The sequence below is a fragment of the Eretmochelys imbricata genome, chromosome 3 (assembly GCF_965152235.1).
Source record: "Eretmochelys imbricata isolate rEreImb1 chromosome 3, rEreImb1.hap1, whole genome shotgun sequence".
NCBI lineage: Eukaryota > Metazoa > Chordata > Testudines > Cheloniidae > Eretmochelys > Eretmochelys imbricata.
This window is the reverse complement of record NC_135574.1, coordinates 125,820,233-125,835,754: the sequence shown is the minus strand read 5'-3', so window position 1 is coordinate 125,835,754 and position 15,522 is coordinate 125,820,233. Positions and strand designations below refer to the sequence as shown.

At 43.8% G+C, this 15,522-nt stretch overlaps 1 protein-coding gene across 1 annotated transcript; it reads left to right on the top strand.

Annotated features, from left to right (window-relative positions):
• Positions 1 to 675: 675 nt before the first annotated feature.
• On the top strand, positions 676 to 2,947 carry PRR18 (proline rich 18). Its single transcript, XM_077811812.1, has one exon. It carries the CDS (start codon positions 842 to 844, stop codon positions 1,535 to 1,537), a length of 696 nt encoding a protein of 231 aa, XP_077667938.1. The 5' UTR covers positions 676 to 841; the 3' UTR covers positions 1,538 to 2,947.
• Positions 2,948 to 15,522: the final 12,575 nt, after the last annotated feature.

Sequence of the window (15,522 nt, the reverse complement as noted above, 5' to 3'; positions counted from 1 at the left end):
AACAGTAACGAAACTTCCACTATGCCACCTTATTTCAGAATAAATTTATGGCCTGTGTAGGTTTCTTTAAATTCACCTGTGAATGTAAAAAGGAATTGGTATCTGTTGACTATTTCACTATATTTTAGTAGAGAAGGTGAACCGGTACATCATAAATAGCTGTTTCAAGGGGGAGGAGAGTATGTAGTGCACAGCAAAAAGGGAAAGTGACCGTCTGAATAGATAAGGGAAGCATTTATATTTTCTACATTTGAATATATTTAATTTTTTTTAGTGTATTAGGAACAAATTATTACAATAAATACATATTTTAAGTGACTTTTTAAAAAATGTAAAAAGCAGTAACCCCCCTTCTGCAAGGGGTACAGTATGCCATCGCACTAGCTTTTAAAACACATCCTGAAATCCTCTGTCCTAATATTTTACAGATGTAAATGGCACAGCCTCGCTCAAACTGTGCTTACAGCTCTCGCGAACGTTTTGCTCTACCTCTTCCTCCTCAGAGCCAGTCTTGCCTCTTCTATTAATACTTAAAAAAATCACGCCCCTCCTTTCCATCATGGCTCAAACACGCGGAGGGAGTGATCCGCAGCCCCCCGCCGTGAGTGCTTCCCCCGCCCCTCAGTCCCGCCTCCTGCTCAGCCCCGCCGCTGCGTGTGTCTCATTCAGCGGGAGCCAGCGACGGAGCCCGGTGGTCTCAGCACGGTCGCGCTCTCCCATGGAGCTGCAGCCTGGGCACGCAGCCGGGACCGACCCGTCCGCGGGGGATGCTCGGCCCTGCCCGGGGTGCCATCAGCCCTGAGCCGCTGTGAGGAGCAGAGGGGGGTCACCGGGCATCACCATGTCCCTGCCGCCCATCCTGCCTCCCCCAGCCCCGGCCGCTCTCCCCGCCGCCCCCCGAGCGCAGCCCCGGAGGCCGGCGGCCCCCAGGAAGGTAGCGCCGCCGCCGGCCGCCGAGGAGAAGCCGCTGAGGAAGCCGCGGGGGGCGCCCCCGGAGCGGGCCGGTCCCTTCCCCAGCTCCTGGCCTTGCGCCTCCTTGCAGAGGCAGCAACCGCGGAGGCCGGCCCCGGCCCCGCCCCAGCCCCGCGGCCGCTCCTGCGAGAGCCTGTGCGCGGAGGCGGGGGCTGGGGAGGCCGCTCTGCGCTTCTCGCTCAGCCTCCCGCCCGAAGCGGCCCTGGTGCTGCAGCGCCGCAGCCTGGAGAAGCAGCGGGGGCGGCCGAGCCCCTCCGCCGGCCCCGAGCGCCTCCTGCCGGGCTCCCGGAGCAAGGCGGCGGCGGGGGGGGGCTCGGCGCGGAGGGGGGCCCGGGACGGGCCAGGCTCCGGCCCGGGGGACTTGCGCGCCCTGCTGAAGATCTCGCTGCTGAACGAGCGGCACCGCTACGACGACGTGGAGTACGAGGAGGAGGCGGCGCCGGGGGCCGCGGCGGACGAGGGGCTGGTGCGCAAGTGCACCGAGTGGCTGCGCGGGGTGGAGAGCGCGGCCGGCCGGGACCGGGCCGACAAGCTGGAGACCCTGCCCCACCTGGGGGCGCTCTGAGGCTTGGGGGGAGTGCCCTGCCCGCCCCGCCAAACACCCCCTCGCCCTGCCGTGCCGCACGCAGCCGGGGAGCGCTCAGCCCCCGCCCCTCCTCGCAGCAATAGCCGGGGGGCTCCCCGTGGGATGTGCCGGGGAGCGGGGTTCTTCTTCTCTCATCATGAACCCCCCCGGGAAGCTGGACAGCACCGTGTCCTGCTCCGAAGCCACCTGACGTCTTCGTCTCCTCAGACTCAGAGCCACGGAAAGCGGAGTTTTAGTGCCAGGTTTAACCGCCCGCCCTGCTGCTATCCGCGCCTGAGGAAACTGACTTGCGCTTTGACCCGCTGGAGGCGGGCGGCCGTTCCAGGCGCTACATAAAGGGGGTGGAAATGTATTTATAGCTGCTGTATCCTGTGTATTTTCATTCACATCTTGTGGGGAGAGAAAAAAGGGGGCTGACTAATCAGTGTTGTATAGATGCTTCTGATCCGGCTGGGCTGCTGGATGCTTTTTATCTGAAATCAGGAGACAAGAGTTTTTAATGGATGATGGACAGGACGGGGAGGTTAAAATGTGCAGGTTGGGGGTGTTTGAATGTGATCAAATGTGAGCAGAAACCAAGACAAACGTTCTCGGCTAGTTAACTTACTGTAAGGCAACAGGTGCTTCATCTGCTGTATTTACTTCAGTGTGTGTTGTAGCAAAAGCTGACTCCTGACACTTGCAGGAATTGTTTATGATCTCTGGGTCTGGGTAGGGAGAGGAAGGTGGGAGAAACTTGTTTAAACTGTGGAGCCTTTATCAGAAACTGTCACAAAAGTGTCTTTGTGTTAAACAACAAAAGGCAGTCAAGCAAAAAAGGAAAACAAAACCGCTGTGCAATACAGGGCCTCAAGACAAAGTGTTCAGTTACTGAAGGATAAATGTACTGATTTCCTTTTGAAAAGAAACTACTTTGTAAATAGAGGAAGGGTACATTGATTTTGTCTGTTTGTACATAAAGGAACATTTTTATTTATTTGAATAAACGATTAAAGCCTTTTGTGTTGCAACAGCAGCACCTTTGTAACTGTGAATGGGGCTGTTTCTTAATCTGTTGCAGGTATCTGATTGCATTTAGTTGTGGGATTGAGAAAAAGATAAACAGTGATTACACAATGATAAAGATGGCCTGATGATATGCAGAGAATGTGCAGCTTATTTAGGATAATTTTAATTTCCTTCCTAGACTAAAATGCCCAGAAGATTTAAAACCTAAGAATTGGAACCAAAACCCTTACAGGTAGGGCCCTACCAAATTCACAGCTATGAAAAACACGTCACGGACTGTGAAATCTGGTCTTTTGTGTGCTTTTATCCTATATTATACAGATTTCACAGGAGAGACCCGTGTTTCTCAAATTGGGGGTCCTGACCCAAAAGGGAGTTGCGGGGGGCGGGGGTCTCAAGATTATTTTAGAGGGGGTCACAGTTTTGCCACCCTTATTTCTGTGCTGCCTTCAGAGCTGGGCAACCGGAGAGTGGTGGCTGCTGGCTGGGAGCCCAGCTCTGAATGCAGAGCTGCCACCAGCAGCAGCACTGAAGTAAGGGTGGCGTGGTATGGTATTGCCATCCTTACTTCTGTGCTGCTGCGGGCAGGGGCGCTGCCTTCAGAGCTGGGCGCCTGGTCAGCAGCCACCACTCTGCAGCTGCCTAGCTCTGAAGGCAAAACTGCCGCCCGCAGCAGCAGAGAAGTAAAGGGTAGCAGTACAGCAGTCTCCCCTACAACAACCTGGTCATTCATCCGATGAAGTGCGTTTTAGCCCACGAAAGCTTATGCTCAAATAAATTTGTTAGTCTCTAAGGTGCCACAAGTACTCCTGTTCTTTTTGTGGATACAGACTAATGCAGCTGCTACTCTGAAACCTACAATAACCTTGTGACACCCCCACCCCCAACTACTTTTTGGGTCAGGACCCCTACAATTACACCATGATGTTTCAGATTTAAATAGCTGAAATCATGAAATTTACTATTTTTTAAAATCCTATGATTGTGACCAAAATGGCCCATTAATTTGGTAGGGCTCTACTTATAGGAAGATTAATTAAATCTAATGATTCTGTTCAAATAAGCCTAATAGTGGGGATTCAATGAGATGGATAGCTGGCCATGGTTTAAGGAGTGTGCAGAACAGAGCAGGTTAAGATGAGACCTTCAACTGGTTTGCACTCAACATACAGAGCTGTAGCTCTACATATGTGTGTGATATATATGGAGCATTTACCTGGGTGTACAGTTTGAAAAAAATGGCATTGTGCATGAACAGTGTATGAATGTTCTGACACTTATAATCACATTATGTCTAAATTAAACTCTTCCTGACATGTTTAAGGGCACTTGTCTTGATTGAAAAATATGACATTTTAAAGTTGCTACATGCTAAACATATTTTAGTGGAGGTGGAAACCCTTTCTCTCTGCTCCATGCTATTCAAAAAACTTAAAAATGCACAGCAAATAGTATTTAACCAAAATTTCCCCCCATCATTGAGACTAAGAACAAATGTAAAAAATGTCAGTTGAAAGGGCAGTGCCGGCAATAGGCATAAGCAGACTAAGCAATTGTTTAGAGACCTGAGCAGCTCAAAGAGCTCCTCATTTGCTTTTTTAGTAAGTGTTGGGGGGCACCCCAAAATATTCCTGTTTAGGGCCCCCAATGGGCTAGCAATGCCTCTGAAAGGGTAAGTCTTAAAATAAAGTTAAGGGTGTGAAAACTGGCTGATAACTCAAGAGTCTCCTCAGGTACTTGTTGCCACAACAATACTGTAATTCACTAACTTAGAAAATTCATAAGTAAATACTTAAGATGCTGTGGCAAACCTTTCATAAGAAATAAATTTGTTTAAACATGTATGAACATGTTAACTTGAATTTATCAAGTATGCTGTAAAGTACTACTACGTGTTAGAAATTAAAAACTATAAATGGGCTTTGATGTAAAATGTTTCATGGTACTTTAGGAAGGATTCACTTTTTATGCATATTGGTTTTAGCTTTTTATGCAGTGGATTACTCTGCCATTAATGCAGCAGAGCAGAAAAAAATTGTCTATGTTGGCAATGCCGTGAACTCCCAGGAGATTTTGTTTTTACAGATAAATTGCTCGAAGTGGTCATGTATTTTAGCTTCATTTTAAATGACATTTCATGATTGAAATAGCTCTTTGATTTTGTTCCAGAAAGTTGGGCCTTTTCATACTTTCCTAATATAAGCCACAAAACCTACACATCTGGATGTCTACTAATTAGATACCAGAGTGCTGGTGGCCACTGTAAAAAATAATTCCCTAATCTGTCACAAATGTGAAATAGTGGTGCTCAGAAGCCCAGAGAAAAATGTGATGCATGAGAAAATAAGTCAAATAATTGAGTGTTATTAAAAATCAATTTAGAGGCTGCTTTGTAATACTGTGTATGAAATGTAACTGTCACTTAAAATTTCCTTGCAATCTTTTAAAACAATGGATTGCACATAGCCTCTGCCGTAGCTGTTTGATTTAATTTTCAGTACAGCAAGAATATTAGCACCTTGAATCCATTCAGCTCTAGCAAATAGAAATTCACTACACAAATCTGATTTTTACTGGATCAGTCTTGGACATCCTTTTATGGCTACAGTGAAACCAGAGGCATCAATAGTTGAAGCTGTAGTTGGATTTTCTTCTTTGTTCTTTTTGGCATCATTAATTGTAAGGTAACACGTTAGTCTGTTTGGGAAAGTGCTATTTATGGTTAAAGACAAATGCAATGTACTTTTATATACAAATATATTTAATCAGTACATCTAGTTGCAAAGAACAGTCAATCACTTTTAAAGTATCAAGTATAAAAAAAAAATTATACATTTGGAACTTGCTAAATTCAGTGTGAGGTAAGAATTCAGCTCATATGAATGCCTGACAGCAGCATAAACTGTTGGTAGATGATTTCATTCCATATGAAATCAAGTGAAATGAATTTAAAAGGAATATTACATCATGAGAAAATATGGAACACCTCAAGGCTAGTACTTGCTGTTGGTGGTAGGGGGAGAAGCAAAATTCCAAAGACTCAAAGCATCAAGGAATTTATTATCCCTAATTGATAATCTGATTGAAAATATCCAGTTTGAAGATTGTGAGGTAGCATTTTTCCGAAGAATTAATTTTGTGCAAAGGTGCCCAGCTTTTCCTGCATTTTGGGCTGGTGCACCACTGTGCCTTTGAATTAGAAATGGGCCTGAACCACTGGCTTAAGATTTGGGTACAGATATTAAGGGTTACCAATTTCTCAGACGTTTGAACCCAGGAATTTGATTTGTGTGCCTCTCCATTTTAAGTGCACAGGAAGCAGAAACCAACTTCACTTGAAATTAATATTAAGTGTTATTGACTGGAAGGATAACAAACATTGATGTTCATCTAAATGTGTCCATAAACCTCTCCCTTATAGCCAGTGGTTTCAGAAATGTAACATGTTTTCCTTTGTACAGTAGTATTCTAAAGGTGAGATGGAGGCAAAGGTTCAGCAACAGTTATTCACCTCTGAGTCAATTAGGAAGTACAAATATTCATATGCTACAATCACCTTATTGGCTCTTCAAAGAAGTACAGTAGCTTTCAGTGAACTCTGCTGAAGCCAGTGCTAATACATATGTTTGCGTATGCCATCTGATTGGCTAATATAGCTTCAGAACTCAGTACTCATTTGTGAGATAAACTATAGAAAATGACATCACAAAAATGTTTTCATTCATTCAACTTTTCCGTTGAACATACCAATAGCATTTCTAGTGGTCTGGATGCTGAGACTCCCTGTCTTGCTTTGGGTCCGTTACTTTATGTGTTTTCCATCTGTGAAAAGGAGAACTACTCTCTCAGGGATGTTGTGAGTATTCATTAATGTTTGTAAAGTGCCTTGAAGAAGAAAAATGCTAGGTATTTTATTTCCTGTTAATACAGTGTGATACTATTTCCTTGTGCATCCCTGATCCACCACCGGACCTGCTAAAAGTTAACAAGCTCTTTAAACTTGTTGTTGGTGCAGGTAGGATGTGCCTGAAAATGACACCGCACTCCATCTACATCTTTTGCAAACTACTTTCCTATGCATAGATTTCTCTTTCACAACAAAATCCATCAATTTGTGGTTAGTGAATATTTTTCTGTTTTTTGTGAGTTGGCTTGATTTTGTTTGAAACGGTGCCATGTGTGATTGAGAAAGATGGACTCCTTTTTAAGACATTGGAGATGATTTTATCCTTCAAGAAGTGTGCATATCATGAACCTCTAGATATTTTTTCACAGATAAAATATGTCCTTTCTAGGGTTGTCAAGCGATTAAAAAAATTAATTGCGCGATTAATCGTGCTGTTAAACAATAGAATACCATTTATTTTAAATATTTTTGGATGTTTACTACATTTTCAAATACATTAATTTCAGTTACAACACAATACACAGTGTACAGAGCTTACTTTATATTTATTTTTATTACAAATATTTGCACTGTAAAAATCAAAAAAATATAATTTTCAATTCATCTAATATAAGTACTGTAGTGCAATCTCTTTATCATGGAAGTTGAACTTACAAATGTAGAATTACGTACATAAAAATAAAACAACGTTAAAACTTTAGAGCCTACAAGTCCATTCAGTCCTACTTCTTGGTCAGTCAATCAGTCAGACAAACAAGGTTGGTTACAATTTGCAGGAGATAAGAAATAGGCAGCACTGTTTATAATGTCACCTGAAAGTGAGAACAGGCATTCGCATGGCACTATTGTAGCTGGCGTTGCAAGATATTTACGTGCCAGATGCACTAAAGATTCATATGTCCCTTCATGCTTCAACCACCATTCCATAGGACATGCGTCCATGCTGATGACGGGTTCTACTTGATAATGATCCAAAGCAGTGTGGACTGACACATGTTTGTTTTCATCATCTGAGTTAGATGACACCAGCAGAAGGTTGATTTTCTTTTTTAGTGGTTGGGTTCTAAAGTTTCTGCATCAGAGTGTTGCTCTTTTAAGACTTCTAAAAGCGTGCTCCACACCTCATCCCTCTCAGATTTTGGACGGCACTTCAGATCCTTAAACCTCCGATCGAGTGCTGTAGCTATTTTTAGAAATCTCACATTGGTACCTTCTTTGCGTTTTGTCAAATCTGCCGTGAAAGCGTTCTTAAAACAAACATATGCTGGGTCAACACCCGAGACTGCTATAACATGAAATATATTGCAGAATGTGGGTACAACGGAGCAGGAGACAAAGAGTTCTCCCCCCAAGGAGTACAGTCACAAATTTAATTGATGCATTATTTTTTTTAATGAGCATCATCAGCATGGAAGCATGTCCTCTGGAATGGTGGCTGAAGCATGAAGTGGCATACGAATGGTTAGCATATCTGGCATGTAAATTCCTTGAAATGCTGGCTACAGAAGTGCCATGCGAAAGCCTGTTCTCACTTTCAGGTGACATTGTAAAGAAGCAGGCAGCAGTATCTCCTGTCAATGTAAACAAAGTTGTTTGTCTTAGCAATTGGCAGAATAAGAAGTAGGACGGAGTGGACTTGTAGGCTCTAAAGTTTTACACTGTTTTGTTTTCGAGTGCAGTTATGTAACCAAAAAAATCTGCATTTGTAAGTTACACTTTCACAATAAAGAGGTTGCACTTCAGTACTTGAAGGAGGTGATTGAAAAATACTATTTCTTTTGCTTATCATTTTTACAGTACATATATTTGTAATCAAAAATAATAATATAAAGTGAGCACTGTGCACTTTGAATTCTGTGTTGTAATTGAAATCAATATTGAAAATGTTGAAAAACATCCAAAAATATTTAATAAATTGCAATTGGTATTGTTATAAGTGCAATTAATCACGATTAATTTTTTTAATCACGATTAATTTTTTTGAGTTAATTGCGTGAGTTAACTGTGATTAATTGACAGCCCTAGTCCTTTCCTTTTAATTTAGTGAATCCCAGCTCATTAACCAATAATCTAGATTGCAGTAAAACATAATAAAACTTTACATATTTATTTAATTTATGTCAAGGATAACATGTTTTATGCTCATTTACAGGCTGCAATAGGGTTCATAAAGTAACAGTTGCACTGACAAATTTACCAAATCGTAAAATCAGTTGTAACAAGTATGTAAAAGTTTATAAAATAATACAATAATCTATAATAACCAATGTTAATGGAGAATAGGTCAAGTTGTTTTTTATAATGAATGTTACAAACAGGTGAAAAAACCAGAGACACTACATTTGTCCAAACAAATAAAAAGTCCACGTTAATATAATTCCAGAACTATATATAATACTAAAAACAGAATATATAAAACCAAAAATTAGTAAATTAGTATGTTAAATGTTAAGCCTAATTAGTAAACAAAATAATGAGGGGATGGAGAATTCCATCCATCACTCCCATTGTGGCTAATTAAAGAAAGACTTAGAGGAAAAAATAGGGAAAAACAGATGAAAGCTGCTGAAGTGAGCTTCAACATCATGGCTGCTCGCCTGGCCATTTCCTGGGACCCCAGACCTTTGTCACCCTGACCTGAGACATGTCCTTACCAGACCAGCCAAAGAGAGGAAACCAGCTAACACCACGCTTTACTTGCTCCAGCTAAATCCCGACCACCACCTGGGATAAAATAAAACCAGACTTTAACAGCAGCAACAGCTTCAGCTCATCTAACTAGCTTCTCTTTTCTGCAAAAGGACTGGTATTACCATCGTGAATACCATCAAAGACAGTGGTTCTCAACCAGGGGTTTGTGGCTCCAAGCTGGTTTCAGTACAGAAAACTGGGAGTGGAGCACTGGGGCCCCCACCAGGCTCTGGGAGCAGAACCACAGAGAGCCCTGAGCTCCTGTGCTCCCCCCAGAGCTAAAGCCTCAAGCCCCAGTGCCCCACACCGGAGCTTAAGCCCTGAGCTCTTCCCCCGCCCCTCACACCCGGTGGCTGAAGCCAAGATCCCTATCCCCTGCCCCTCTGGAATTCTTATAGTATGTTGGGGGGGCCTCAGAAAGAAAAAGGTTAAGAAGCCTTGACCTGAGAAAGGGGCATTTTCCTTTTAAAACTCTCTCCAGCTAAAAGGAAAGGCAACAATGGATGTTATTAAAACGAAAGCCTTACTTAATACTTTACATTTCAAATGCTTTAACTGGTTTTCCTTCTTTTCTGTATCTTTAATAAAATATTTTAAAAGATATTTAATAGTCTGTTTGCCATAGTACGAAGCAGCCTTACATGCATGTATACCAAACCGTGACCTTGTTTAACAATGTTTAATGTTAGATGGTAACTGAGTTATGTGAACACCTTTAGCCCACATATTCCATGTAAATCTATACAACACTGATATCCTGTTGGCAGTATCGGTGGAATACCCCAGACTTGTTGTGTTAAAATCTCCCAGGATGAAAAGGCCACACAGATATATAAGTCCCCAAACTAATCTCCTTACTTGCCTCCCTAGGAGTGTTACAGGTCACCTCTGGTTTAACCCACTCATCTGGTCACGCCCTGGACCTGATATTTGGCTTAGGCTAGAGGACATCACGACCCAGCCACTGTCCTGGACAGGCCATCACCAAATTAAGGCGGTGGGCAGAGCTCTGAGAGGCTACAAAGCCCACAACCCTTATTTAACCACAAAGGCTCATACACTCCATCAAATTCCAAAGCATGCCAAAGGACAGCAATGCTTCGTGCACAGAACAGAGTCAAGTATCTGGTGAACCCTTATTATTGTACCCTTGCTTCAACCATGAATGTGCTGGCACCTAGACAGCCCCTCCCCATCACACACACAAATCTTGAGTTTCAACCCTCTCTCTTCATTGACACAATGTGTCAGAAAACTGAGCAGGATGATGTAAAACAAAAGGCTGAAACAGACACATAACAAAGAACTTCTGAGCCTCTACTGAAGCTGCTACAGGCTCAGAGAACCTTCCTATTAGCCTCTAGTGTAGCTGTCAAATCCTGCCCTAAGGAGCTGTGCAAGGGATTAATTGATCCTGAGTGCCTACAACCCACAACAGAACTCAGCACCAACCCCTGAGAAGACTATCATCCTACTTTGCTGAAAAGATCTAGTACATTCAGGAAGGTGTCTCAAACAGCATAACTCTGTTCTGCCTGACAAACAGCCTGCCTACACACATTCGCTCCTCAAGAAGTACTGGACACCCCAAAGAATCACAACCAAGATCTGTGAATCCAACTCAGGATTTCCCTGTATGATGAGATTCCAGAGCAACTCGTGCCACTCATGACCTCAACAGCCAATACCTAACTTAGGGAAGGAATCTCTCCTTTCTCTTTCGAACACAGTAGTCTGACCAACAGAAAAAAGTCTACCCTTGATACATAGGTTCTAGTCAACTACTACCCATTATCAAACCATCCCTTCCTAAGCAAGCTCATAAAGCAGGTGGACAAAGGTCAACTACACAATCATCTAATTCAAGTGAATATCCTAGACCCAGCATAATCTGGATTCAGTCCAGGATATGGGATGGAAATTGCTTTAGTGGCACTGATGGATGATCTCCTCTTGTGAATGGATAGAAGGCAAACATCCATTCCCATTCTCCTGGATCTATCTGCAGCATTTGACACTGTCAACCAGGAGACACAGTTGTGTTACCTGAGAGATGGCAGAGATCCAGGGTAATGCACCAACATGGTTTGTGTCCCTCCTGGAGGCATGCATCCAAAGAGCTGTGACGGGCAAACTGCACTTCTACTGCTGTATCCCTCACTTGTGGAGCTAAAGGTAGCTTACATCAACCTAACTCTGCAAGCGTCTATACTAAAATGTCACTCCCGCCAATGTAAGTCATCCACTACACTGCTTTAATAACTCCACCTCCGCGAGAGCTGTAGCACTTAAGTTAGGTCGACGCAGTATCCGTGTAGACACTGTGTTGCTTAAATTGCCACCTGGGGCTGACAGCCAGAGTCAAACCACCACCTCCTGATGAGGGATTGGGTGGGGGAAAGGAGAGCTTGAGCTCAGCTGCCTTCCGGGAGGGATTGAATGGTGGGGGGAAGGAGAGCCTGAGCCTGAGTGGTGGGGCTGCAGCTGTCAGTGCCCCACATTGTCAGTTAAATCAGTGCAAACACTGCTGGTGAACATGCGCGCCGCCAACAGGAGCATTGTGTGGATGTTAAAAATTGAATTAATTACTAAAGTGGCTGTATGTCAACTTAACTTAAATTGACTTAATTCTGTAGTGCAGACATGTCCTGAGTACTTTTCCCAGACCTTAGGAAGAGCTCTGGGTAAACTTGAAAGGTTGTCTCTCTCGGTCCAATAGAAAGAGACAAGAAACCCACCTTGCTTCTCTAATATCCTAAGACCAATGCAGCTATGACAACACTGCATGCAGCTCTCATCTGTTTAATGAGACCAGATCTTGAGAGGTGCTGAGTAGCTTGAAATACCTATTGGCTTCAGTGAGAGTTGAAGTTACTTAGTACTGCTCACGATTTGGCCCACAAAATCTAACAAAGATCTAAACAGTTTTTAAGTGCTCATTACTCAGACTGTGCCAGACCCATTTGAAGAGTTTGTTACCTTCCCAGAAAAGAGAAACCACAGCAACAACTGTTGGAAGCAGAAATATGTTCGATATGTACTATGGTTTTTGCTTCTCTGTTCTGAGATTGCTGTAGTTATGGTTTCAATGTTCTTCCTTTTTCAAGGTGTCATTTCAGATAGCCGCTTAGTTTGGCTAATTGACCCAATGAGAGATTTCAACAAAGGGGATACAGTCTTATTATTCTGGACCCCAGGCTTCTTGTTACCTGTGCTTTTGGCACTATGGGGGCATCGCTGTCGTACTGTAGGAACTGATCAATAACTACAGTGTCTGCACAGATCTCTCTCAAATTATAGGTGAGGCTGGTAGCACAGCCTATTATTGTGATTGCCAGACCCTTCCCAGTATAAGATCCTGTTTTCAGTTGGTTATAACTTTACCAAACTTTAACTGTTTTGGCTGAAATTTTCCATGCTGGGTGTCTGTCTCAGGCTGATTTTTCTTCTTCTTTCACGACAATTTCAGCCAAAATGGTTTAAGTGTTTAGAGAATGACACTAGAGAAAAATGTTTTGTCTGTGTCAAAATTCTGCTAACCTTTTCTTTGAACGGCTCCAGCATCCCCATGCTTTGGAGCAGGGACTTGAAATTTGGCAAGGGGTAGCCTTTATGTTAGCGATGTGCCTTCTGCTGTCCCAGTGCCTCCACCCAAACTTTGAGCAGGCTCAGTAGACACTTCTTTGATTTTAGTACCGAAATTCTCTGAAGATACCATTCTCACTGAGCATGGGGCATTTGCCAGATGCACGGGGACTAAAGAAGCCTCAGTAAGCAGGCTTAGCCTCTCAGAGCTCCTAGTACTGACCAGACTCCATATGCACCAACCCCACAGAGCAACTCAGCATGCTCCATCTTGTCACAGCTTCTAAGAGTGACCATTCTGGATCTGTGCCATCCCCATAGCGTGACTGAGCACGTTCCAGCCCTTGATATGGGAGGCTCAGAAGGACATTGCCTGTAATGGCTGTTCTGGACTGTGGTGCAACTGGGCACTGGAACAGATAGCCATGCAGCAATTCTCCAGAAAGGGCCATAATTTTGGAGTTTAATATACGCACCCACATCATACACATTTGAAAGCTTATTTTAATGTAGGTTTAGATGAGGTATGATGTGAAGGTATCACATGGTGCTGTAAGCCTGTAGGTGAGGGGAAACAATGATACCCAAAATGAGAATGTGTCACATTTTTGCACAGTTTCAGAAACACTGCAACATGGCTATGACTACAGTTTTTACTGGTTAAGTTAAAATTAACGCTGTAATGTTACAGCAATGTGTTTATTGGTCAAAGCTACCAAATGACAATGTATTAAAAAAAAGATTTTTATTGGTTTTGCCAGGGCTTTTTTCCTCTCCAGAAATGATGGAGCTGTTTTGCATGTGACAAAAATGGCAAATATCAACATTTTGCAATATACGAATACTTGCATATTTTAATTGTCAAAGTATCTCACAAGTGATTATAGGTTTTTATATTTTCAGTTGAAATTTGCTGACAGACTGATCTGTCTCACACTGAAGGTTGTGCACCAGTAGCAGTACATTGCATGCCCACAGTTTGCCCTGCCTCGTGGGTAGATATAAATGTACATGAATTCCTAATAATAGATTATCAGGGTTGGAAGGGACCTCAGGAGGTCATCTAGTCCAACCCCCTGCTCAAAGCAGGACCAGTCCCCAACTAAATCATCCCAGCCAGGGCTTCGTCAAGCCTGACCTTAAAAACCCTCAAAAGAAGGAGATTCCACCACCTCCCTAGGTAACGCATTCCAGTGCTTCACCACCCTCCTAGTGAAAAAGTTTTTCCTAATATCCAACCTAAACCTCCCCCACTGCAACTTGAGACCATTACTCCTTGTTGTGTCATCTGCTACCACTGAGAACAGTCTAGATCCATCCTCTTTGGAACCCCCTTTCAGGTAGTTGAAAGCAGCTATCAAATCCCCCCTCATTCTTCTCTTCCGCAGTCTAGACAATCCCAGTTCCCTCAGCCTCTCCTCATCAGTCATGTGTTCCAGTCCCCTAATCATTTTTGTTGCCCTCCGCTGGACTCTTTCTAATTTTTTCACATCCTTCTTTAATGTGGGGCCCAGTACTCCAGATGAGGCCTCACCAATGTCGAATAGAGGGGAACGATCACGTCCCTTGATCTGCTCGCTATGCCCCTACTTATACGTCCCAAAATGCCATTGGCCTTCTTGGCAACAAGGACACACTGTTGACTCATATCCAGCTTCTCATCCACTGTAACTCCTAGGTCCTTTTCTGCAGAACTGCTGCCTAGCCATTTGGTCCCTAATCTGTAGCGGTGCACGGGATTCTTCCGTCCTAAGTGCAGGACTCTGCACTTGTCCTTGTTAAACCTCATCAGATTTCTTTTGGCCTAATCATCTAATTTGTCTAGGTCCCTCTGTATCCTATCCTATCCCTACCCTCCAGCGTATCTACCTCTCCTCCCAGTTTAGTGTCATCTGCAAACTTGCTGAGGGTGCAGTCCATGCCATCCACCGGATCATTAATGAAGATATTGAACAAAACCGGCCCCAGGACCGACCCTTGGGGCACTCCGCTTGATACCGGCTGCCAACTAGACATGGAGCCATTGATCACTACCCGTTGAGCCCAACGATCTGGCCAGCTTTCTATGCACCTTATAGTCCATTCATCCAGCCCATACGTCTTTAACTTGCTGGCAAGAATACTGTCGGAGACCGTGTCAAAAGCTTTGCTAAAGTCAAGGAACAACACATCCACCACTTTCCCCTCATCCACAGAGCCAGTTATCTCATCATAGAAGGCAATTAGATTAGTCAGACATGACTTGCCCTTGGTGAATCCATGCTGGCTGTTCCTGATCACTTTCCACTCCTCTAAGTGCTTCAGAATTGATTCTTTGAGGACCTGCTCCATGATTTTTCCAGGGACTGAGGTGAGGCTGACTGGCCTATAGTTCCCTGGATTCTCCTCCTTCCCTTTTTAAAGATGGGCACTAATTAGCCTTTTTCCAGTCATCCGGGACTTCCCCCGTTCGCCACGAGTTTTCAAAGATAATGGCCAATGGCTCTGCAATCACAGCCGCCAATTCCTTTAGCACTCTCGGATGCAACGCGTCCGGCCCCATGGACTTGTGCACGTCCAGCTTTTCTAAATAGTCCCGAACCATTTCTTTCTCCACAGAGGGCTGGTCACCTCCTCCCCATGCTGTGCTGCCCAGTGCAGTAGTCTGGGAGCTGACCTTGTTCGTGAAGACAGAGGCAAAAAAAGCAATGAGTACATTAGTTTTTTCCACATCCTTTGTCACTAGATTGCCTCCCTCATTCAGTAAGGGGCGCACACTTTCCTTGACTTTCTT